Genomic DNA, 26,962 nt, shown 5'->3' with positions numbered 1-26,962 from the left:
GTAACGTGGATAGCTGCCTATTTGTCACAATATAGTTCAATAGAATTTTTTTTGTGGAATCCCAATTCAGTAAGAAGGGTTTTGATCCATAGAAGCTCACTACCATAGCTCTGTATTATGCAACAACACTGGATCATGCAACCATATTTTGCATTTTACTCCTCCATGTAACCAAGTTTTTTGTCCAACTAAAGTGCAATACCTAGAAGTGGTATGGAAGAGCATCCACCTAAAGTGCAATACCAACTTCCCTCCAACTAAAGTGTAATACCCACCTTGGATTCAATAACCAATATGTGTCTATAAATCCTTCAATGTCGAGGTGATCATGACATTTATATAGAAGTCTCTTGCCTGGAGCTCCTATTAAATATCAGAGGATCCTCTCCAAAGCTTCCAATGAATAACTTGTAATTTATGAATAGATAGACTAACCACACTTAAGAGATATGATATATCTAGTCTTGTCACTATAAGATTAATGAGTTTTCCCACGACTCTCTGATATTTACACACATCTACATCTTCACCAGAGCTTGCACCCAACTTTGTGTTAGCCTCCATAGGAGTATCTATCGGTCGGCATCCCATCATCCCCGTGTCATCTTGTAGATCAAAAACATGTTTCCTCTGAGATAAGATAATCCTATGTTTTGATTGGAAAACCTCAATACCCAAAAAATATTTCAAAAGTCTAATGTCTTTCGTTTTGAATTCCTTGCATATATTCACTTTGACTTCTTTTATACCTTCTGCATCATTGCCAGTTAAGACAATATCATCTACATAAAGTGCCAGTAATATACTCCGCTTTAAGGTATTCTTTACAAACACTGAATGATCTACGTAGCATCTATTGAATCCAAACTATAACATTGCTTGGCTAAATTTATCAAAACAAGCCTAAGGAGACTGTTTTAAACCATATAAATATTTTCTTAATCTGCATATCGACTCCCCCTCAACCACAAAAGTAGGTGGTTTATGTATATAGATCTCCTCCATAATATCACCATTTAAAAAAGAAATTTTCACATCTAGTTGATATACTGGCCAAGAAGAATTTGAAGGAAGTGATAATAAGATTTGTACCTAATTTAACTTGGTCACCGGGGAGAACGTTTCATCATAATCAACTCCATAGCACTGAATGTATCCCTTTGCTACTAGGCGAGTCTTAAGGTGGGCCACAAAACCATTGGGATTGTGCTTAACGGTAAAAACCCATTTACAACCCATAAGTTTCTTTCTAGAAGGAAGTGGAATCAAGGTCCATGTCTAATTATCATATAAAGCATTCATTTGCTATTCTATTGCTGCCTTCCATCCGGGATGTCTCAGAGCTTGGAGATATGACTATGGGACAAATACAAAAGAGATAGATGCAAGGAATTGATAACATGAAGAAGACAGGATGGTGAGAGACAAAATTCGATATAGGATGAGATGTGGAGGGCCTAGTGCAAGTCCTAGGATCCTTACGCAAAGTGATGGGCCTAGAATCATATTGTGGACAAATACAATAGCAGAAGATGGGCTTACCTCAGAAGGATCCATAAATTCCATAAGTGTGGTATCAATCGATGCTTTAGCGAGGTGAAATAGATCCGCATCAAGTGGCACAACAGGTCTTAGAGATTCAGGTTGGCACAATAGGTCTCAGAGTTGCCTGAATCGATGAAAGACCGAGAGGATCATCTTTAGAAGAGGAAAAAGATGTGTCCTAAGAAAAGTAACATCTCGAGAGATAAGTATCTTTCGAAGAGAAAGATTATAAAAGACAAAACATTTTTGTGTACGAGAGTAACCCAAGAACATACACTTAATAGACTTAGGATCAAGCTTACTCATTTGGGAGGATGTGACATGAACAAAACATGTGCAACCAAAGACCATCAAGGGAAAGGAGAAGGGTCTTCATCTGAAAACAACAATGAGTATGGGGATTTATGATTAAGTACTGAAGAGGGTAGCCGATTAATGATGTTGGAAGATAGGCCCAAGCCCACATGACCAATGAAGGTCTACATGTCCAAGTTTGTGGAAGATGGGCTTAATCCTATAGACTAAGGAGAAGACCCATGAGGCCACACAATGGTGGCATGATGGTAAATAAAGATTCATCTCATAAAGATGGTATTGATGTAATAGTTTATGATTTATGTCTCTTATTCACTCTTACTAGGGTGAAGGGTATTCTTGTAATATTAGTAATTTTAATATCTATAAATACAACTTAAAGGGGGGAAGGTTTGGACAAGTCCATTACCCTAATCTTCCTCCTCTTTTCTCCAAATTCATCACTCTTCCTAAAACCTTCTCTCTGCAACTCTTCTTCTTCTTCTCACCCCTTAATCCTCTTTTACTAGTGATTATACCTCATGTAATCCTAAGTTTCAACAAATGAGAAAGCATGCAGTAAGAATGGTGCGTGTTAAGTTGTGGAGCCTAATTAATGTCATACGTAGAGTTGGTCGCGAATTGACCTGCATGGTCAGGTTTCCATGGGGGTTGGAAGGAGGGAGGGGGGAAGCTCCCACCTGGGGGTGTGGGGCGGAGCCCCCGCCCGGTCCACAATATATTAACTGTTATTTTATTAAGGGCAGTTTGGGAATTTTAGTCTTGTATCGTGGTTACCTTAATTTTCTCTTTATAATTGAGGGGCGCTGCTATTAGGGTTTTAATTATCTTAATCCGAGGAGCGTCTCGAGTTGTAGCCTGTGAGGCTAGAGGAAAACACCTGTAAGTGTATGATTTCTCTAGTAAACTTTTTCATCTTAATAGTGGATTACTACAACGGCGAAAGATAAAACATAGTCTCACCTTGAGGTGAACCTGTATAAATCTTGTTGTTTGTTTCCGTGCTTGCGTTTCTTTTCTTCCATGATTATTATTATTGTTCTCATTAGTTTGGAATTAGGTCGTTTAATTCCTAACAAGTGGTATCAAAGCTTTGGTTCGTGATTGAGTGCAATGGCTGGCGAAGAAGGATCGACACTAAGGATCAACAAGTTTGATGGTATGGATTTTGCATTATGGAGGATACAAATTGAATATTATCTGTATAATAAAAATCTGCACGCACCACTTATGGATATGAAACTAGAAGGTATGAACGATGATGAGTGAAATCTCCTCAATAGACAAGTGTTGGGAGTAGTCTGGTTAACACTGTCGAAGAACGTTGCTCACAGCGTGGCATCGGAGAAAACCATAGTGGGGATGATGAAGATTCTGTCCAACATGTATGAGAAGCCTTCCTCAAATAATAAGGTACATCTCATGAAAAAAAACTCTTCAATTTAAAGATGACAGAAAATACATCAGTTGCATCGCATTTGAATGAGTTTAGCACAATTGTCAATCAATTGACATATGTTCAAATTAAATTTGATGATGAGGTTCGCGCTTTAATTCTTTTGGCATCTCTGCCAAATTGTTGGGAGCCTATTAGGGTTGCGGACAACAACTCTATAGGTAACGGGACGTTGATCTTTAATGATGTTTGAGATACCATTCTCACAAAGAAGTTTATAGAAAGGACTCTAGAGAATTGTCAACATCTAATTCTGCCCTAAGTATCAAAACTTGGGGCAAGAACTTCGAGAGGAATTCTAATAAGGTCAATGGTAGAGGGAAGTCAAGGAATGGTAGAAGCAAGTCCAAATTCGGAAGGAATGTGGAATGCTGAAATTGTGGTAAGTCTAGTCACAAAGAAGAACTGCAGAGCACCGAAGAAGGATGAAAAGAAAAATCATGCTACAAATGCAGTGATTGAAGAGGTACAAGATGTTTTATTCTTGTCGGTTGATAGCCCTATTGACTTTTGGATGTTAGATTTAGGAGCTTCTTTTCACACCACCGCACATTGTGAGATCATGGAGAATTATGTTGTTGGAGATCATGGGAAGGTGTATCTTGCTGATGGAGAACCTTTGGATATTGTCGGTGTTGGTAATGTTAGTTTGAGGAATGAGACAGTGTGGAAAATTCTCAAGGTGAGTCATTTACCAAAACTGATGCATAATCTGTTCTCTATAGGGCAACTTGATGATGAAGGTCATAATGTGACTTTTAATGGTACTGCCTGGAAAGTCACAAAGGGATCCATGGTTGTTGCACGAGGAGTTAAAATTGGAACTTTTTACATCACTTTCAGTTACAGAGACACGATTGCAATTGCTAATGCAGTTACTGATTCTGACTTGTGGCATTATAGGCTCGGTCACATGAGTGAGAAGGGAATGAAAGTGTTTTAGTCCCAAGGGAAGCTACCAGGGTTGAATACTGTAAATTACGGTTTGTGTGAAGGTTGTAGTTTTGGCTAGCAGAAAAGAGTTAGCTTTTTTAGGGCTAGAAAGGACCACAAGACAATAAAATTGGAGTTAGTTCACACATATGTGTGGGGGCCTTCAACTATTACTTCCCTTGGTGGTTCTAACTACTACGTGACATTTATTGATGATCCAAGCAGAAATGTATGGGTTTATTTCCTAAAAAAAGAAATCTGATGTCTTTGATACCTTCAAGAGATGGAGAATAATGGTTGAGAATGAAACAGATTGCCGATAATGGAATCAAGATGAAGAAGACCATTCCTGGAAAACCGCAACAGAATGGTATGGCTGAGAGGATGAACAAAATTTTGAACAATCGTGGTAGAAGCATGAGATTACATGTGAGATTTCCAAATATGTTTTGGTATGAGGCTATTAGCATTGTTGCCTATTTGATCAATAGAGGTCCCTCAACACCATTGGATTGCAAAATACTAGAAGTGGTCTGGAGCGGCAAAGAGGTAAACCTTTTTTTCTTGAAAGTGTTTGGTTGTGTTTCTTATATTCACATTGATTCTACTGCTAGAAGTAAACTTGATGCCAAATCTAAATTATGTTTCTTTATTGGCTATGATGGTACCGAGTATGGTTATCGCTTATGTGATGACTAAAGTCGTAAGGTTATTAGAAGCAAGGACATGATCTCCAATGAAGGTGGCTTGTATAAAGACAGGTTGAGAACAAAGTCTGAGAGCACAAGTGATGAAGCTAAGAAGTCTGAAGTGATTCAGTTGAGAGATCTTCCAGCTATTGAGATGGAGAATATTGCTCATAAAGACCAAGAGAACATACCCCCAGAAGTAAATTAGAACATTCCTTTGATTGAACTCAAGAGATCTGCCAGAACTTGTAGACCACCATAGAGGTACTCCCTTGCACTTAATTATATTTTGTTGATTGATAAAGGTGAACTAGACAGTTATGAGGAATTCGTGTAAGTTGATGAATCAACCAAGTGGGAGTTAGCCATGCGGAATGAGATGGATTCATTGTTATCCAATCAGACATGGTAGTTGACCGAGCTACTGAAAAGAAAGAAGGCCTTGTAGAATAAGTGGGTGCACCACATAAAAGACGAACATGATGGCAGCAAGCGGTACTAGGCAAGATTGGTGGTAAAGGGCTTTCAACAAAAAGAAGGCATTGACTACATTGAGATTTTCTCTCTGGTAGTGAAATTGACTACTATTAGAACAGTGTTTGGGCTAAAGGCAAATGAAGACTTGCACTTAGAGTAGTTGGATGTAAAGACAATCTTTCTTCATGGTAATTTGGAGGAAGAAATTTTCATGATGTAGCCACAAGGTTTCAAAGCACAAGGAAAGGAGAAAATGGTGTGCAAAATGTTAGTGTGTCAATGCCCACCTCTCACAAGTTACCGTTAATGTAATGTGTTCTCTAGCCCCCAATTATGAGGAGCGCCAATATCGATAGTGAGTAAATTAGTTAACGGTTCCGGCTTAGACGCTGATGAGGTCATTTTGTGACCGCAATGGTTATTTGTGAAGAAATTGTAAAATAAATAAGGAAGACGGGGGTTTGGGCTGTCAACCCCAATGGGGGTCTGAGGGGGCTGGCCCCTTGGCGGCGGGGTCCAGGGTATGCCCTTGTCACGATTGCATCACCCAAGTTAGAACTGGGGAAGCTTCATGAAGGTCAACTGGATTGCGTGCAGTAGCCATTGCGTGAAGCAGCCATAGCATGCAGCAGCCATTGAGTGTTGCAATGCTTATAAATAGAGGAGTTCTTCAGTAGCATGAGCCATCTAGAATCAGACCTCTTCCATGTTACTCTGTTTATTTTTAGTTTCTTCTCTTGTATTTATGTTCAGTCCAGAAGCCATTGAAGCTCTTCTAAGAGCATGTGGTGGGACAAAACCTTCTTGTATTTGTAATAGATCAGTGTTGGTTTGCTTCTTGATTGTTGTTTAGACATTCTTGGGTTGAGCTTACTCTGTTTTACACAAACTTCAAAAGAGCATGTATGGTCTTAACAAGCTCCAAGACAATAGTATAAGAAGTTTGACACCTTTATGAGTGGTAATTATTTTTTCAAGTGCCAGGCAGATCATTGTTGTTATGTGAAGAGGTTTGATTACTCCTACATCATTCTACTACTATGTCCTCTAGGAGATGTTTGTTTTTCCTTTCGGTTACACCATTTTATTGAGGAGTGTGGGCACATGATGTTTAATGGATAATTCCATGATCTTGACAAAAGGATTGAAATTCACCGGATCGGTACTCTGTGGCATTATCAGAATGAAAAAATTGTATTTTCTTACCAAACTGAGTGTACACATGGCTCTCTGGCATTATCAGAATGAAAAACTTGTATTTTCTTACCAAACTAAGTGTACACCATGGCATGAAAGGACTTAAATATGGAAAAAATTTCAGACCTTTCTTTGAATAAAAACAACCATGTGACTCGAGTGAAGTCATTGAAAAAAGTAATGGAATACTTAACTTGTAAAATATTTGAGACACTCAATGGTCCCCATATATCTGAGTGAATTAATGAAAAAGGAGCAACACCTTTAAGTTCATCTCGAGGAGAATATGTTGTCCTTTTGCTCAACTAAAAAATTTCATAGTTTAAACCAGACAAGGTTTTCAAATAAGGAAATAAGTGCTAAAGTGATGTTGCTGATGGATGTCCAAACAAGTAGTGCCATAATCTTGGAGATAAGTTCAAGTAATAAAGGCCCCCTTTTCATAGCCTCTACGAATCACCTGCTTTGTTGTTAGATCCTGAAAAACACAAGAAGAAGTTGAGAAGGTGATGGAGCAATTGAAACGTTTTGTTAGTTGGCTAACATAAAAAATAAAAAAAATGAAAACTAGGGAAAAAATAAGACATCAGTAAGTGGAAGTAAAGGTGAAACAGAGGAGAACCCCTTCCCAAGAACTTTGGTTTGGAATCCATAAGTTATGGTAACAATTTATCTGATAAACATGGAGACATGGAATGTAACAAAATCTTATTACCTGTGAGATGCTCAAAGGACCCTGAGTCAATGATCTAAGATGAAGAGGAGGAAATGGTAAAGATTATACCTAAACCAGTAGTGGCAGCAACAACAGTAGAAGATGCAAGAGAAGATACCATCAAAGTCTTCATTCTTTGCAGTAACTCATAATCATCATTGGTTATAATCTTTTTGCCTTTGTGTAACTCAGATTTGTCTTCATTTTTCTCATTATGAAACGAGGTTTGGCTGGCAGTGGCCTAGTTTGGTTTGCCTTGAAGCTTCCGATAGGTTTCCACTAAATGATCCAGTCCACAACAATGAGTGTGGACTCGGTTATAAGACCTCGAAGGGTGGTAAAAGTGTACCCCTATTACCTCCTCTGTAATTTCTAACATGCCCTCAAGTGGTAGAAGGTGTACCCCTATTACATGAGTACATAACAGATGACACCTCAAGGTGAGAGGTGGAAGAAGGGTCTGGTATTCGAGGTAAGGTGGCACTTATGTCATTGAAAGATGGAAGCGTCGAGGAGCTGAGAAGTTGTCTTGGCCACCTCAAGTTATGGCTTGATATTTTCCAAACAGATAGCAGTTGCTAAGGCTTCCCGATGCTTTTCTTGCACTGATATATCAGTGGAGTAGGGCTCAACAATTTTCCTCTCCTGAATCAACCCCTGAAAATGTGTCAAGAACTCATTTAGCTTATCCCATTGTTTAAGTGCTCTAACATGTTTTAGAAGATGTGTATGATGTTTCTAAACATGTGTATATGCAATGTATGTCCTAAAACTTCATGTATACAATTGTATTTTAAACATCTCGAAGTGGGATAGAGGGTGTAATACAAGATGATCCCTTGCCAAGTACTTTGGTTTGGGTACCATTAGCTATAGTTACAAACTTATCGGGAATACATGGAGATAAAATATTTAGCATATGTTTGTTACCTGAGAGATGTTTGGAGGTCCCGGAGTCTATTATCCAAGATGAAGAGGAGGAAATGGAAGAAAGCATACCTGAAGCAATAGTGGTAGCAGCTGTTGGTAATGAAGTAAGGGAAGAACCCATGAATGACTTCATTTTCTAAAATGTTTCATAGTCTTCATGAGTGAGAATCATCTTCCCGATTTGTGATTCAGTCTTGTCTTCCCGTTTATCATTGGTAACGGAGGCTGGAGTAGCCGAGGCCCATTTTGGTTTTCTATGAAGCTTCCAAAAATTTTCCACAAGATGGTTTTGATCGCCACAATAAGTGCATATTCAAGGCTCTGTGCAAGAGTAACTAGGATCGGTTCTACCACCTCTTATTTGGCCTCCTCTAGAATTTCTGCCGCAGCCTCTATTGGAGGATGATGTACCTCTATTACTTGAATACATAGCAAATGAAGCATCATTATTTGAATTAAGAGATGGATCAGGGATTCACAGCAATTTGTCACTTATTTCATCAAATGACAGTAGTGTGGAGGAGCTAATAAGTTTTGTTTTAGCAACTTCAAGGTATGGCTTGATATTTTTCAAACAAATTGTTGCTGCTAAATCTTCCCTTTACCTCTCTTGAAATGAAATATCGGTGGAGTATGGTTGAGTGATCCTCCACTCTTGAGGTAGACTCTGAAACTAAGCAAAAAAATCGTGAATATTGTCTCCTTTCTTAGTATTGAGCATGTTTTGCAATATATCAAATAATTTTTGTAAAGAAGTCGTACTAGAGTATAACTTAGTACAAGTGTCCCAATTCTGTTTGGCCGATTCTAAGTGGACAATATTGTTGGTTACATGTTCTTCCATACTATTAATAAACCAACTAATTACCAAATTATCATCCTTAACCCACTTTAGTTAGGATTGATTTTCTTCATCAATCGGTGGAGAAAGGCTTGGTTAAGTGACCGAGAAGTTCTCAAGTAATAAGAAACCTTCTTACCAATTGAGACCAACTAAGATAATTGGATAATCCCCTTAAGTGAATAGTAGTAATTTTGAGTATGTCTCTCCAATCAAACTAAAAGTCCAATTAAGATGGTGCAATTGCTATAATTCAATATTGAAGAATTGATATAAACTGAAGTAGAACTAATATAATCCAATAATTAAGTTTGAGAAGCAATTAAAGCAATAATATGTTGTCCAAAAAAAAAAAAAAAAAGGTAACCTGAGTGAGGTATCTACCTTCCTCCCAATCCGAATTTTAAACTCAAGGACCTTAAGGGTCCAAAAAATTCGAACTTGTGTTCAAACTGAAACCCCAATCTTGGGAGGCTCATGTTTGCCAAAAATATCCATTGCTCAAATTTGAAAAATAATCCACTTAATCAAATTTGAACAGTCTTCTTTAAAATATCATCCACATTCAAATAAAGATAAGTTCTTATCCACTACATTAGCCACTAAATCATGCTCCAAATAAACCAAAACTCGCATCTTAAGTGGAGTAGATCAACTACTCACTTAATACCAATTCAAATCTTCCTTTTGGTCTTCAAAAACTCAAGAACTCGTGGCTGGTTCTTAACCCAAGCATGGCTTAACTTTTCCTTGTGATAGGTGTCATAGTTATCACTTAAAAAGACACCTTTCCCTTATTCATTTCCAAAATCCTTTAGGCAATGAAATTACTCACAAGTCTTAAAAAGTTGGAGAAGAAATTAACAATTCCAAAATATCATAAATCACCAAAAACCATCTACTCTTTGAACTCGGCAAAGTCCCTCAAATAATTTCTATATGTTTGGAGAATCTGAGTACCATAAATCATAAACCAACCTGATTTAATCCAAATAAAATCAATTAAACTACTGGTCTTGAATAATGAGAGATCAAGCTAAGTCTCATGCAAGTTACATATCATTCTTCCACTATATAACCATCAACTTCATAATCAATAGGTCTTCATAACCTTGTAGGCAACCGATCTTGATCAAACTTGCAATATTTGAGTGCAAAAAGATCAAGGTCATAATATCCTTTAAACACCAAGTATTAGCTGTCACAACTTATCATATGAAAGCCTTTTGTTTCTTGATGTAATATAGAGATTAAGGGCTCGATACATAGCATTAATGTAAGGAAAAATATAACCAGAAATGACTTATCTTTCCATGGTTGAATATCTTCCTTCAAGAGCACCTTGCATGAAACCTTCAAAGGTACTTAAAGCATTACTTCAATGTGGGAGTCCTAAATCCTCAGCTCTGATACCATGTAGAATTTAGGACTCCTTTATAATGATCTCGAGCCAAAGAGAGAGAGGAGAAGAAGAAGAAGAAGAAGAAGAGAAGAAGAGAGAAAGGAGAAAGAGTTTAGAGATCAACTTCCAAGATTAGGGAGAGGAGGGTTTGGACGAATTTGAGAAGAGAGGAGAGAACTTAATGCTCTACCTCTTAGCCAAGGGCCTCTATTTATAGTTTTTTTTTATAATGCCCTTAAGGCTACAACATTACAAGAGAAGAGACATAAATAGATAAGTAATTACATCTTCATGCCATTTTTATGAGAAGTTTTCTTATTTACCAATATGTCACCTCTTGGATGTGTGAGCTTTCTTCCTTGGACGTGTGGGCTTGAGCCCACCTTCTAACAACTGCTAAAGAAGTGAAACCTTGGATCTCTCAAGGAGAAGGATCTCCACAAGTAAGGGTGTATATTTTCCTTTCTTTTTGTTTATAATTTTTGAAATGTTCATCTAGAACCTATAGAATCTAGATAGAAAGAGTTGGCTGGAGCTAGAATCTAGTAAATTTCTCTTGGGGAGATAGGTATTGTAAAAAGTGTGAATTGAGCTACACATGGCTTAAAGAGAGCCAAAATCTCTTTATAAAGGACTTGAATGATTTTTTAGGCACTCCTTCATGGGCATGACTCATTATGTAAAGGAGAGTTAGCCTACCAACCTTCATTCAAACCTACCTCAAAATACCCAGATGCCATCCTTTTCATCTTTGGACAAACTGCCGAAAATTCTTATGAGGTGAAAATTAAATACCTCACCATGGCACAACGAATGATCATGGAAATTGTGACCTAGATCATAAACTAGAGGAAGGGCACCTACTCCTACTTGACCACGATCGATATCTTTTGCATGATGGCCATCTTCAAAAAAGTTTAGATCAACTTTGGCTACTTTATGGTGAGCCAGATGTGTTGTGATGAGCACACCAGCAGACGGATTGCCATTCCCTCAAGAGATCATTGCCATCTTGATAAGATGTTGAGTCGACCTCTCAGATGAGGTATTAGTGGGGCATCACAAAGAAGATGTCCATAGGAGAAACTAAAGTGGGAAAATTTTGATTTTACAAATGGAGAGGACAATGGAATCAAAAGGAAAAAATGCCAAAGGAATCTGGCCCACAACCAACTGCCTCAGGAGATGAGCTTAGCCCTGAGCCTCCCACATAACAATTCAAATTCACGAAGAGGCACTGTATTGAGGAAGAAATCTCAGCCTCCACTGATCATCTTACAACACTAGAGGTAGTCATCGATGATGTTGTGGCAACTCAATCAGCCATCCTTGGCACACAAGACTAGTTGAAGGCTGAACATTAGAGGATTGATCACCTCCTAGAAACCACCCTCAACAACTGTCTCTTGCCTCCAACTTAGTCATTTTTAGTATCCTCCCATCCATCTTTTTGTGACTCCCAGTGTACATTTTTTTATGATATACTTGTATTTATTCCCTTTGAAGTAGTGTACCATTTTTTTTGTAAAGAATTGAAAATTCTATATATAATATGGCCTTTGAGCCACTTTTTGTTATAACTTACATGTTTAAAGTAATAATATTTTTGAGTATGACGAAAAAGGAGGAGAAACATTGGGAACTTGAATCGAAAGACCTAGGCACTCAATATTTAAAAATCTTATGCTTAAAAGGATCAAATCACACTATGCAACGATTAAGGGGGGAGCTTAAGCTGAATTACAATAAATTACTTTAAATCCTACCTTAGGAAAGTATATATTTTTATTTTTTCCAAGTTAGGTTTCATCATCATAAAAAATTTGTTCACTGTAGGTGGACTCCTATGTTGCTTTTGATGATAACAAAACTTAATTGATCTAACAACATGAAAATCTAAGTATTTATGATAATTCACCTGCAAGTGTAAATACATCTTAAGGTCTAAAGCTTCAAAATGATAAAGCCAAACTCAAAAACTCAAGCACCATTTTAGAACGTCTCTTGAATAAATACCCACAAGGAAGATGATGGCGAGAAGATTAAAGTTAAAGTGAAATAGTCAAAATGTCAAAATCAGTCACTTATGTAAGAGAATATTCTAACTCCCTTCTTTAAGTACATATGTGAAATTGGAGCTTTATGTCATAATTTGTACTTAGATAGGTTTAGGATCACCATAAACATCACTAAACGTGCTAGAGCTTAGTGAAAAATATTCTCATGCTTTGAAAGTCAACTTTGTTGACTTGGCATTGGAATGATCGATCAACCACTAGTAATGATTGCTCATCTAGAATTGTGCAGGCCAGAAATATAAAGCATGATCAATCAGCCATAATTGATTGATCAATCATCCAAAACATGATCATTTCATGCTATAAAGCATGATTGATCACACAAAGATTGATTGATTATTTCTACCCAGGCAAGCAAATTTCTCATGAAATGGTTGATCATCCCAATTGATTGATCGATCAGATAGAACCTTGTCAGTAAGGGACATTAAGCATGATCGATTACAGAAATGAACTGATCAATTATACTTGTAATGCAAAAGACAGAGGGAATCTTATTTGATCGATGATCTCCTTGTCAATGATCAATCAACTTAACCTTTTTGGACCAATAGTAACTTATTGATCGATCAATCCATCGATCAAAAAGTCATTGTATCATAGAAAAATAGTCGTTGTGATCGATTGATCGATCAATCAAAGTACTGATTTTTTTTAAAATGGGCAAATAATGACTAGTTTGCGTTGGAAAAGTAATAAATACTCCCAACAAATCATGTATAGAGAAGTTAATGAGCATTTATTGGTAAGTCCTCTAGCCATTATTCTCTATCTTGAAAAATTCTTTTGATAATGCTTTAGAGTGAAAGAGAGAGCCTCACATATTGGAAAATATCATTTCTCTTTCATCAATCCTTAAATTCATATAGTCAAAGCCCCAGCATTTCGCATCATATTATAAAGGATGAGAGGAAGCTTGAATCTATGAAGGTGAAGCATATCTCCAAGTAAGGGTACATTTTTACCTTTCTTTTATTTCATTTTGTGAAAGGATCATTTAGAACCTATATAATCTAGATAGAAAGGCCTAACTAGAGCTAGAATCTAATAACAATCTTGTGAGAAGTTTGGCGTTCTAAAAATCGTGTATTGAGCTACACAAGGCAAAAGAGACCCGAAATCTCTTTTGTAATTCCAACTATTAGAGCTTTTAAAAATAGTAAAAATTTCCCAAGCTTGGTTCTTGGGCCGTGACTACCGGAACATCGATAAAAAAAATATCTTTATCCTTATTGTGAGTGCATGTTTCATTTTATCTTGAATTGCTTTATGCATAATTGTTTAGCTACATGTGTGACTTGTTTTAAAATTGAAAATCTCAATTCACCCACCTCTTGAAGAAACCACTTGGGCCAAAAAATTAGATGTTTGGTCTAAACTCTAAAAGGAGAAGAAAAAAAATTAAAAAAAGGGAAGTCGTACTCGTATGCCAGATGAAAACTTCTACTATAATTCCAAATTTTGAGTATGGTTTTGAGAATATAAATATCATAATACTCCATAACATACATGTGCTTAAGAATTGAAATTTGATTGGCTATCTACTAACATAGCTAGAGTTTATGAGGTTTTTCTAATGATGCTTGGATTCTAATTTTCAAATATTTAATCTTCTTCTTTGTATATTCTTTGTATAGTTCTTTTTCACCACATCAATCTTCAATGAATTTTTGTTTCGGGTTTTGAGTTGGCAACTTAATCCATCTTTTTTTTCTCTTGGAAGGCATCTGTCTAAAATACACTTGTCTAAAATACACTGAAACACCATTAGTAACACACTATTAAACCACCCATTTTGTTATCATAAAAATAATGAAGACCAACATGATTTTCCCATTAGAGTAACACAAGCAACACCAAAGACATCAAAATAATAAAAAAAAAAAAGATCAAGTCATTTTGGAGAAGAACTTTAAAGATTTGGAGCATGGAGATTTGAAGACCTAGAGGCTACATGTCATTGAAAATTTTAAGAAATTTAGCCATTTAAGAGGATAAAGATCCAACTTCCAAAACTTGAGTAAAGTATGAATTAGAATATTAAGGTATTAAATCCTTTCTAAAACCTTGATTTAGATTATTACACAAGTTTGTTTAGAAAAATCATGTTATCACTTTTAAGTGTTTTCTCACAAATTTTTTCTATTTTAAAAATATGACAAAAATAATAAATTAATGTTTTTTAAGTATGATTTATGAATATAGAATGATCAATTAGTATTTTAAACTATTGATCAATCATCCATAATGTTACAAGTATATCAAGATTAATCAACTATTTAGATGCTGCAAAATAAGTTTATAATGTATGATCAATCAACCAGTAGATTATTTCACAAACATTCCGGCCGACACTGACACTGGACGATCTGTTAACAAAAAGAAGACTAGACTTATTACAATCTTACATGGTAAGACCGAAGCCGCCGTCAATCCATCAAGGATCCACGGTGAACACACTCCGAAAAGAGAAGACACTCAAACGCCAGCGGGAAGGTTCTGAAGAGGAAGGACTCCTCCTTTTAACCGGAGATTTGAATGGCTTTCACTTCAGGCTTCTTAACTACCTCTTTGGGGATGGTAACCGTCAGCACACCGTTCTCCATTGCCGCCTTCACTTCGTCTATCTTCGCATTTTCCGGCAGTCGGAATCGCCTCAGAAACTTGCCGCTGCTCCTCTCCACGCGGTGCCACTTGTCGTTCTTCTCTTCCGTCTCTTTGCTCCTCTCTCCCGAGATTTGGAGGACTCGCCCTTCCTCCACCTCCACTTTCACTTCTTCCTTCTTAAGCCCCGGCAGATCGGCTTTGAAGACGTGAGCCTCCGGGGTCTCCTTCCAGTCGATTCTTGTGTTAGCAAGTTGAGTAGTCTCGTCGGAGAGACTAGAGCCGGAGGAGGCTATCGTTTTGAAAGGGAAGCCCTGGAATGGATCCCATACGTCGAGAGAGGAGGGATCAAACACGTTGGTCCTTTGACCGAAGATGCTTGGAATGAGCGACATTTTGAGAACTGTTTTCAGGAAACTAGAGGGAAGGGATCGAAACAAAGAGCTGGCGAATATTTGCAGATAGCTCGATCGTTTGTTTAATTCGAGACTTGATCAACGAGAGGTGGGGACAAGAATTTATAAGGAGTGGAGATTCTGGGGAGAGTTCGCCGATTTTCGAGATGTTTCCTGTCGTTCTCTTTTTTGTTTTCTTAAATGTGTTACTGCTAATAACGCTCAGACGGTTCGAGAATCTCAGGTCTCACCGGTTCTACGAGCTTCCAGGTTCAACCTTACTTTCACATTTGTCTGGGGCATTTGCCCATCTGCTACAAAACACTTTACCGCTTTTGATTTGTCTGGGCCCATCAAGCTTTGTCGAGGGAGGAAGTATGTTATCTGGGCCCATAAAACTCTCTCGAGGAAGTATGTTATCAGGGGCCCACATAGACCAAACCTCTCAACCTACTTTCACAAATGTCTGGGCCTTGGCCCTCTTGCGACGACACCAGCCCTACTTTCACATTTGTCTGTAGGCCTTGGCCTTGCTCTACATGATTTTCTTCGTGAAATTCGTCGGTGACTGTAGGCCTTAAAATCGAAAGTGTTGGTTTAGGTTAGAGAATAAAGTTGGGTGGCAAAAAGTTCTAGTGTGGGTGTATGTTTTTGAGTTTAGTTGGCTGCTTAAAATCCAAGTATGTCTAAGTCTTTGTGTAGGCAAACCTTGTAAATTGATTGGTGTGGTTAAACTATCAAGGTGGGTAGTAATGTAGTTTGGTCCATTTGGCTTCATCATGTAGATGTCATCTAGCTTATAATCTAGTGGATTTAACTCAAATGCACAAACACTTTGGAAGTGATCATAACAACCTAAGTTTGGGTTATAAACCATTATAAATATTTTGGTATCACTTGTGTTATTATTTATTTCCATTAAGCTCAGTTTAAAAGTTAATTTCAAATAAAAGTCTAAATAGAAAGAAACATCACACATAGTCTGAAGAAAAAATTTGGAACTTATTTGAAAATTTGATATTGTCTATATCACTTCCTGTAATGACAATATCATTGACATAGGAGAACAACTTCCTAGTTAATATGTTTGACAAAAACCAAGTGATCTACCAAACATCTTGAAAACCCAATTTGGAGCATGCCTCGGTTGAACTTGTCAAATCAAGCTTTTGGTGACTACTTCGAACCATTTAAAGATTTTGTTAAAAGACACCCATGTGTGTAGGGGTGGCGTGGTTAGTAAATAAGGAGAACTTTTATAGAGATGACAAAGAATTGTAATTATGCAACTTGGTGTATGTCCCCTTATGACTTTTTATTTTGAAGCAAGTAACCCTAAGGGCATTGTAAACATTGTAAATACCTTGCCATAACTATAAATACAACACCAATGCAAGGGTACAACGTTCAAGCCTCTTCCTCTTGGCTCAAATTTGTCCGAAGAGTTGGGCACATATTGGTTGGATGCCCTACTACTGAGCAAATCCCACAAGCCTTCGTCGTTTGCGTACTACCTACAACCATTTGACGAACAAGAGAAGTAAGACTCGCAATTTGTTGTTCAAGGGAGGAAATATTTACCTCATTAACATTCTTAGATGGAAGGTCAAGCCTATTGCCAAATTGTTGAGACTTGGCTGCCATATTTGCAATCAAGTTTCTCGCGGCCTCGGGAGTTGTATCCACTAAAGCTCCTCCCCTAGCAACATCAATCATGCTCCTATCAGTGGGTAGAAGGTCCTCATAGAAATACTGGATAAGAAGTTGCTCACTAATCTGGTGATGGGGGCAACTTGCACATAATTTCTTGAAATGCTCCCAGTATTGTTGTAAGGACTGTCCATTATGCTGCCTTACACCACAAATTTCTTTCCGAATATTGGCCGCCCTTGGAGCAGGAAAATATTTTTCCAAAAACAATCTCTTCATCTCATCCCATGTGGTAATAGTCCCAGAGGGTAGATAATGGAGTCAATCCTTAGTCGAATCCTTCAAAGAAAATGAAAAGGCTCATAATTTAATTTGCTCTTCAGTCACCCCCGTGGGTTTCATACTCGTGTATACCACATGAAACTCCTTTAGATGCTTGTGAGGATCTTCACCTGAAAGACCATGAAAAGTGGGCAAGAGATGTATTAGTCCAGATTCTAATTCAAATGTAGTCGTAACATCTAAAGTAGATAACGTTATGCATAAGGGTTGTTGATTCAAATCAGGGGATGCTTTCAAAGTTCAATTTTCAACCATAACTTCCACCTCCTCTAAACCAGATTCGCTATTAAATGGGGAATCAAGAACAAGATCGTTCTCTTCAGAATTCCTTTGAGTTTCTCTCCTTACCCTACGCTCTATTTCTGGATCACATTGCAAATCACCTTAATTAGAAGATCGAGATATAGTCATAAACAATCAAGGGAGCTCTAAAAAAAAATCGGGAATTTTTTTTCTCAAAAATTTCATGAATGAAATAAGGATCACAAGAAGCACAAAAATCAACTAGAATCACTCCCCGACAACAGCGCCAAAATTTGGTGTGTTGTCGCAGGCAACCAAAAATACAACCTATACTCCTAAAAATATATGTAACAGTGCGAGTAAGGATCGTTCCCATGAAGAGCGATTAGTCTAATTTTATGTTCCATGAATAAGGATTTGTGGGGGGGGGGGGGGGGGGGGGGGGGGGGGGGTGTTAAAGGATCGAAATCAATCAAAAGAACAAACCTTGGTCTAAGTCAACGTCCACCATAGGAATTTTCACAACTGATCATTGATGCAAGCATATATCAATTTGCACTTGAGTATTCACCATTGGAACCATCTTCCTATCTCTCCTTAGTCATAGTTAATTAGAAAACAAGCGATTTAATTAACCCTAACTACTAAACAACCCAAGACAAGCACTAAAGGTTTAATTTAGCAGCAGCCTTAGGAATTAGAGAGAACGATGAAACTAAACAACACAAGCACAAGCAGCTGCATTTAATTTAGTCCAGCGTTCTTCTTAAGATCTAATAATTTCTTACGCTACAAATCATCAAATCTCAATTGCTTCACAACTTAGAGGGATCAAACAATTACGAATTTGACATCTAACCCAGCAGTAGATTGCAACGAGTAATAAACTAGTAGGCCTCTTAGTGATTAAACAAGACAATCATGAAAAAAATTATAGAAGAACATTTGATACTCAAAGCATAAATTGAACGATGAAAACAAATTATATCTCACAGTTTTATTGATTTTAATGGTTTTAGTGTCCTTTGACCAAGTCTGAAAATTTAGCCACACAAGGCCTTGAAGAAAATTGAAGGAAAAACTAAAGAAAAGAGGAGGAAAAGATGGAGAAGGGAAAAAGAGGTAGTATCTCTCAAAATTCAAAACATAAATGTTGTAGAAATATTTCTTGGCGTTTGATATCATCTTGAATCATCTCAATCAGCGCTCGGATGAGAGAGTTATGCTCAGATTACGAAGTAATATTAAAACTTTCCAGAATTCTCCAATTAATTTCGCTTTGCACTTAACTCCATTTCCATCCTAAATCAAAATATAAGAATAATGAGTATATTTAGGCACCAAATAATTATAAATGCCTAAACATTAAGGGAGAAAAATATGACATTATGCATTCTCTTCACTTATTTATTTTAGGCAAGGAAGAATGAAGGCAAGGTATGTGAAATTATACCAAATTCAAAAGATCTCAATCAAATTTGAGGATCTTCTAAAGAAGAAACTTTCGTTTTATAAGTCATGCGCCAACTAATGATGCAACTCCAGCCTTTTCTTTTGTTTTTCCTCTTAAACTTTTAGGAAAGAAAATCCAGAACTGATCTTAATGATAGACGAACTTCCAATGTGAAAGAAACAATAGGTATCTTTCTAAAAAAATAAAAAAACTCTTGCGCCAATGCAAGCACCTTCATGAGTTCAAAAAAAACTTCAACTATTATATCAACCTTCAACACATGTAAATATAACCTTTCTGTTGAAACTAGTGCGCTAAAAGGCTCGAACCTATTAGGAAAGCAACCGCACAGATCTTATACAAGGACTGGCCCGGTCGATACAAACAAATATTCCAACACTCCCTCGCATAGGGAAAACCCGTGGACAAATTCACCAAAAAAATCTAGGACAAATTCCTGGAAAAACCCGGGCCAAATTATATGGGAGCGGGATTCGAACTCGGGACCAACCTGTTCTGATACCATGTTGAAACCAGTGCGCTAAAAGGCTCGAACCTATTAGGAAAGCAACCGCATGGATCTTATACAAGGACTGGCTTGGTTGATACAAACAAATATTCCAACACTTTCAATCATAAAACACTATAGAACCATTAATGGAATAGCAAGACTTCATTCAAAAAATAAAGAACCAGAATTTTACTAGTTGTATCACTCTAAAAACTGATCTCTCTTACAGAAGATGGCATGGGTTAAACACATCAATATCAACTAGGCTGAAGCTAATATATACGATGCAATAGATCTATATTTTCTTATCAAAACATGCTTCATAAACTTTCAACTTTCCAAGATATACAGTAGCATTCCTCTCTAGGAAAAAAAGAGAAGGAAAAATTTATCCTTGTGAGGCAAAAAAAAAGGTTCAATACCTCAACTCCACTCAGAGAATTGATAAAACCTAGATGAACCAACAACATAATTTCGGGCTCCCAAACCTAAAGCTCTGATACCATGTTAGATTTAGGATCCCAAATAGTTTTTAGTAAATGAACTAGATTTAGAGAGAAGCGAGTATCAAGTGGGAAAGAAACGGAAGAAGTGCACGAGTCGAAGGAGAAGGAGAGAGAAAATAGAAGAGGAACAACACAGAGTGTAAGAGAAGGGAAGGAGGATTAGGTTTAAGTGAGGCCTAATCCTCCCCCTCAACTTGCACTAATAGCATTGTATATTTTAAAAATTACATCAATACCCTTTTACCCTAAGAGGGGAGGAAAAGGGGCAAGATGTTAGAAATTAGATGCCCTAATTTCAAAACAATGAGAGAAAAAAGTAACAAAATAACAACAAGATTTATACAGGTTCGCATTAAGATGAGATTGCGTCCTGTCTTTCGCCCCTGCAGTAATCCACTATGAAGGTGAAATAGTTTATAAGAGAAAGTGCATACACTTCTAAGTATTTTTCTCTATCCTCTCTTGGCCAACAACTGATGATTTTCTCGAATGATTAAAGATAAAACCCTAATAGCCAACCCACCCCCCTCCCCCAACCAAATTATAAAGAGAAAGCTTTACAAGAGTGAAATTCTCAAACTGCCCTTAATGAAACAGTAGTCAATGTGTCGTGGATCTGGCAGGGCTCCCACACCCCAGGAAGGAGGGTTCCCTGCCCCCTTCCAACCCCCATAGAAACCATACCACAAAGGTCAATCCGCGTACCGATTCAGTGTAAGGCGTTGATTAGGCTCCACAACTAAACAAACCAAAAACAGGACATAGTCTCACCTTGAGGCGAACCTGTATAAATCTTGTTATTATTTTCGTTGCTTGCTTTTTCTTCTTCCATGATTATTAATATTACTCTCTTCAGTTTGGAATTTGGGCATGTAATTCCTCACAAGTGGTATTAGAACTTTGGTTCGTGATTGAAAGCAATGGTAGGCAGAGAAGGATCGGCACTTGGAATCAACAAGTTTGATGTTATTGATTTTGCATTCTGAAGAATGCAGATCGAAGATTATCTGTACAATAAAAAGTTGTGCTCACCACTTTTGGATATGAAACCAGAAGGTATGAAAGATGATGAATGAAATCTCCTTGATAGACAGGTGTTGGGAGTAATCCGGTTAACACCGTTGAAGAACGTCACTTACAACGTGGCGTCAGAGAAAACTACAACGGGAATGATGAAGATTTTGTCTGACATGTATGAGAATCCTTCCACAAATAATAAGGTACATCTCATGAAAAAAATCTTCAATTTAAAGATGATAGAAAATACATCAGTGGCAACACTGTCAATCAATTGACATCCATTCAAATTAAATTTGATGATGAGGTTCATGCTTTAATTCTTTTGGCGTCTCTTCCAATTTGTTGGGAACCTATGAGGGCTATGGTTAGCAACTTTGTAGGCAACAAAAAGTTAATCTTTCATGATGTTTGGGATACTATTCTCGAGGAGGACGTTTGTAGAAAGGACTCTAGAGAATCGTTGACATCTAATTTTTCCCTAAATGTTGATACTAGGGGCAGGAACATTGAGATGAATTTCAACAAGGGCAATAGTAGAGAGAAGTTAAGGAATGGAAGAAGCAAGTCCAAATTCAAAAGGAATGTGGAATGCTAGAATTATGGCAAGTCTGGTCACATAAAGAAAAATTGCAAAGCACCGAAAATGGATGAGAGGAAAACCGATGTTGTAAATGCATTGACTGAAGAAGTACAAGATGCTTTACTCTTCTCAGTTAGGGGTGGCATCAAGTCGAGTCGAGCCCAAACCTGCCTATGTTCGAGCCGAGCTTGATTTAAATATTTCAAACTCGAGCTCGAGCTTAAAATTGTTATCGAGCTCGGGCCTAATAATTTTAACCGAGCTCGAGTGGAGCTCGAGCTTAAATATTCATTTAAAACTTTTCAAAAAATACAAGTCTCGAGTTCATGCTCCAACATACATTTAAAACTTTTCAAAAAAATACATGTCAAATAAATTGTATATAAAATTATGCGTACATTTTACATAAAATTGGGAATGACCTCTACTTAAAATTGGACATAAGGGTAGCATTGAATCCAGTTGAATCTGAACTTTGTTCAAGCCGAGCTTAATTTAAATATTTTGAACTCGAGCTCAGTCGACCCTAGCCTCGAACCTAGCCTCGAACCTAAAATTATAATCGAACTCAAGCCTAATAATTTTAACTGAGTTCGAGCTTAACCTACATTTAATACTCTATATAAAATATATGACAAATAAATTATGACTAAAATTATGCATACATTTTAAAAAAAGAATGATAGGGGAGGTTCAGGATTGAATTTCAATAATGGATTAGAACGCACCATTATTAATTTGTTTACTCCAAATATTGTCTAACTTATTTTGTAATTTTTTAATCTGGCCATAAATTTACTATGACCTCCTTAGTGCCCCTAGTTGAAAATTTATATTCTAGGAAAAACTAGAAATTTTTTTCCAATGATAAATATTTCCAAAAAAAAAATTAAATAAAACCCTATTACTATTAGTGACTTATTAGAAAATTACAAAAAATATTCAAAATTTTCTTAGGAAAGTTTAATGGACCACTTATTGCCCCTTCTAGGGAAATAAATAAAAATTAATAATCAATCTAATATATTACTATACTTATCGATAAAATTTTAATAAAATAAAATGTCAAACACAAAATTGCTATGAAAATTGCCTCATGCTAAAAGTATTACATCATCAATTGTCAAATACTTATTCAAAATATTTTCATACGGTTTTCTAGCCCATCTTGGTAGGAAACTATTAATTAGAAAATTATAATATTTTTTAATAATAATTTTAAATTAGAAAAATGTTTACTATAAACATGAGACACTAATAGTCCCTAGAAGCTTATTTCTACTAAAATGTATTTTTAATTTCTTCAAGATCCATAAGGAAGGTGAGTTTAAGAAAAAGATTTTTTTTCACTTTATGATCTCGCTCGTGCGAAATCGCACGAGCAAAAGTCGCACATGCGAAATCATCTTCCTCACGGGGGGGGGGGGGGGGGGGGGGGGGTATTCTGGGAGACGAGGAATGACGGTGAGGGAAAATTCCGTTGGTGATGGAAGCATCGCCAACGGAAGCGGCGACGACGGAAACAAAGGTGCAGGCAGATGAGGGGGAAGAAATCGAGTGGCGGCCACAGGTCGGCGATGACTAAAAGGGGGGGGGGGGAAGAAATCGAGTGGCGGCCACAGGTCGGCGATGACTAAAAGGGGGGGGGGGGGGGGGGGGGGGGAAGAAATCGAGTGGCGGCCACAGGTCGGCGATGACTAAAAGGGGGGGGGGGGGGGGGGGGGGGGGAGGGTGTATTAAGGTATTCTGCAAGACGAGGAACGACGGTGAGGGAAAATTCCATTGGTGACAGAGGCGGCGACGACGGAAACAAAGGCGCAGGCATATGAGGGGGAAGAAATCGAGCAGCGGCCACAGATTAGCGACGACTGAAAGGCAAAAAGTGGTCGACGAGGAGGCAGCCACAACAACGCCCGAAGGGGCTCGACGATGACGAGGGGAGGAAGAATTTTTCCCCCCTCACTCTTGTTCCCGCTCCGCTCTATGCTCCGATCCCCACTCCTTCGAATCAACGCTGATCTCGGATCTCGAACTTGGCTCGAGATTCGGGTATACCGAATCGAGCCGAGCACGAGCTGCTTGCAAGCCGGCTCGATTCAAAGCCAACCCTATTAACTCATGGGTGTTAGATTCAAGAGTTTCTTTTCACACCATTCCGCACCGTGAGATCATGAAGAATTATGTTGTTGGAGAACATGGGAAGGTATATCTTGTCAATATGTTGTTGTGGATATTGTCGATATTGGTAATGTCAGTTTAAGGATATCAAACGGATCAGTGTGAAAAATTCACAAGGTGAGACATGTACCAAAACTGATGCTAAATCTGATCTCAGTAGGGCAGCTTGATGATGAAGGTTATAATGTGACTTTTAATGGAAAAGGGAGCCATGGTTGTTGCACGAGGAGTTAAATTTGGAACCCTAGTTCCAATTGCAGAGACACGGTTGTAGTTGTTGATGCTGTTACTGATTCTGATTTGTGGCATTATAGGTTTGGTCACATGAGTGAGAAGGGAATGAAAGTGCTTCAATCCAAAGGGAAACTACCGTGGTTGAAAACTATAAACAACAGTTTGTGTGAAGGCTGTATTTTTGGCAAGCGGAACAGGGTTAGGTTTTCTAAGCCTGGAAAGGATCAAAAAATAGAAAATTGGAGTTGGTTTACACAGATGTGTGGGGACCTTCAATTGTTACGTCCCTTGGTGGTTCTAACTACTATGTGACATTTATTGATGATGCAAGTAGAAAGGTAAGGGTTTATTTCCTGGAAAAAAAACTTTGATGTCTTTGATACATTCAAGAAATGGAGAGAAATGGATGAGAATGAGACAAATTTAAAGGTGAAGTTCTTGTAGTTAGATAATTGGAGATAATACATAGATGGTGATTTCAAATGGTATTGTGTTGATAATGGAATCAAGTTGAAGAAGACCGAAAAAACTCAATAGAATGGTGTAGCTGAGAGGATGAATAGGACCTTGAACGAGCATGCTATGAGTATGAGATTACATTCAGGATTGCCAAAGATGTTTTGGTCTAAGGGTATTAGCACCGCTACCTATTTGATCAACAAAGGTCCTTCAACACCATTGGATTACAAAATATCAACAGATGTCTAGAGTGACAAAGAGGTAAACTTTTCTTTCTTGAAAGTTTTTGGTTGTGTTTCTTATATTTATATTGATTCTGCTGTTAAAAGAAAACTTGACGCTAAATCTATGATATGTTTCTTTATTGGCTATGGTGGTACCGAGTTTGGTTATTGCTTCTGGGATGACCAATGTCGTAAGGTTATCAGAAGCAAGGACATGATCTTCAATGAAGGTGCCCTATATAAAGACAGGTTGAGAAAAGAGTCTGAGAGCACAAGTGATGAAGCCAAGAAGTCTAAAGTGATCCAGTTGGGAGATCTTCTATTTATTGAGATGGAGAATATTGCTCAAGAAAACCAGGAAAACATACCTCTAGAAATAAATCAGAACATTCTTGTGACTGAACTCAAGAGATCTACTAGAACTAACAAACCATCACAGAGGTCAAATATCAAAAGGTGAACCAGAGAGTTATGAGGAAGTTGTGCAAGTTGATAAATCAACCAAGTGGGAGTTGGCCATGAGGGATGAGATAGATTCATTGCTATCCAATCAGACATGATAGTTGACTGAGTTACCAAAAGGGAAGAAGGCCTTCCAGAATAAATGGGTCTACTGAATAAAAGATGAACATGATGGCAACAAGTGGTACAAGGCAAGACTGCTTGTAAAAGGCTTTCAACAAAAATAAGGCATTGACTACAATGAGATTTTCTCTCTAGCAATGAAATTGACTACTATTAGAACAATGCTTGGACTAGTGTCAAATGAAGACTTGCACTTAGTGCAATTGGAAGTAAAGACAACTTTTCTTTATGGTGATTTAGAGGAAGAAATTTACATGATCCAACCACAGGGTTTCAAAGCACCAGGAAAGGAGAATTCAAAAGAGCTTGTGTGGTCTTAAACAGGCTTCAAGACAATGGTGTAAGAATTTTGACACCTTTATGAGTAGTAATAATTTCTTGAGGTGCCAGGCGGATAATTGTTGTTACGTGAAGAAGTTTGATGACTCCTACATCATTCTAATGCTATATGTTAATAGCAGGTACTTGCAACAGGAAATAGAAAAGTTGAAAAGAGAATTGTCCAAGAAGTTTGCAATGAAGGATTTGGGTGCTACAAAATAAATCCTTGGGATGAGGATTACTAGGGACATTGATGTCTTGAAATTGTCACAAGAAGAATATGTGAAGAAGGTGTTGAATATATTCAACATGAATTATGCAAAACCAATGAATATACCTTTGGCTAGTCACTTTAGCTATCTAAGGAACAATCACCTTCTACAGAGTAGGAGCGAGCCTACATGTCTAATGTGCCTTATGCTTCTGCTATTGGCCGTCTCATATATGCGATGTTGTGCTCTAGACCAGACATAGCTCTTGCAGTAGGTATAAGAGTAATCCGGGTAAACAACATTGGGAAGCAGTGAAGTGGATTCTCAAGTATTTGAGAGGCACTGCAGACTCAGCCCTATGTTTCAGAAAGTCAGACTTGGGATTACAAGGTTATATAGATGCTAACATGGCTGGAGACATTGATGGTAGGAAAAGTACCACTGGATATGTATTCACATTGGGTGGTACAACAATTAGTTGGGTCTCTAAGTTGCAGAAGATAATTGTTCTTTCCACCACTGAGGCAAAATATGTCATCGTGACCGAAGCCAGCAAATAGATGGTATGGTGGCAGTCTTTCCTGGAAGAATTAGGTCTCAAGCATGGGAAGAATGTGTTGTATTGTGCCAGTCAAAGTGTTATTTATTTAGCAAAGAACCTTATTTATCATGCTAGAGAAAAGTACATATAGGTGTGTTATCACTTCCTTGAGTAGATTCAAGGGAGTCAGAATCCGGCTGATATATTGACAAAGACCATTACGATTGAGAAACTGAGTTGGACTTCTCTTTGAGGATTGAGAAGTTGTTTCCTATTGAATTTATGGAAAAGAGAAATAATTCATTGACTTATTATAATCAGAGTAC

The 26,962-nt window shown here is 37.6% G+C and overlaps 1 protein-coding gene across 1 annotated transcript; it reads right to left on the bottom strand.

The window, feature by feature from the left end:
• Positions 1 to 14,946: 14,946 nt before the first annotated feature.
• On the bottom strand, positions 14,947 to 15,615 carry LOC137965774 (17.8 kDa class I heat shock protein-like). Its single transcript, XM_068812115.1, has one exon. It carries the CDS (start codon positions 15,575 to 15,577, stop codon positions 15,101 to 15,103), a length of 477 nt encoding a protein of 158 aa, XP_068668216.1. The 5' UTR covers positions 15,578 to 15,615; the 3' UTR covers positions 14,947 to 15,100.
• Between the last annotated feature and the right edge of the window lie 11,347 nt (positions 15,616 to 26,962).

Source organism: Aristolochia californica, unplaced genomic scaffold (genome assembly GCF_029961685.1).
Source record: "Aristolochia californica isolate CCGP_79_NKW_82.1479 unplaced genomic scaffold, dmAriCali1.0.hap1 SCAF_5, whole genome shotgun sequence".
NCBI classification, from domain to species: Eukaryota; Viridiplantae; Streptophyta; class Magnoliopsida; order Piperales; family Aristolochiaceae; genus Aristolochia; species Aristolochia californica.
This window is presented reverse-complemented; position numbering and strand designations above follow the sequence as displayed.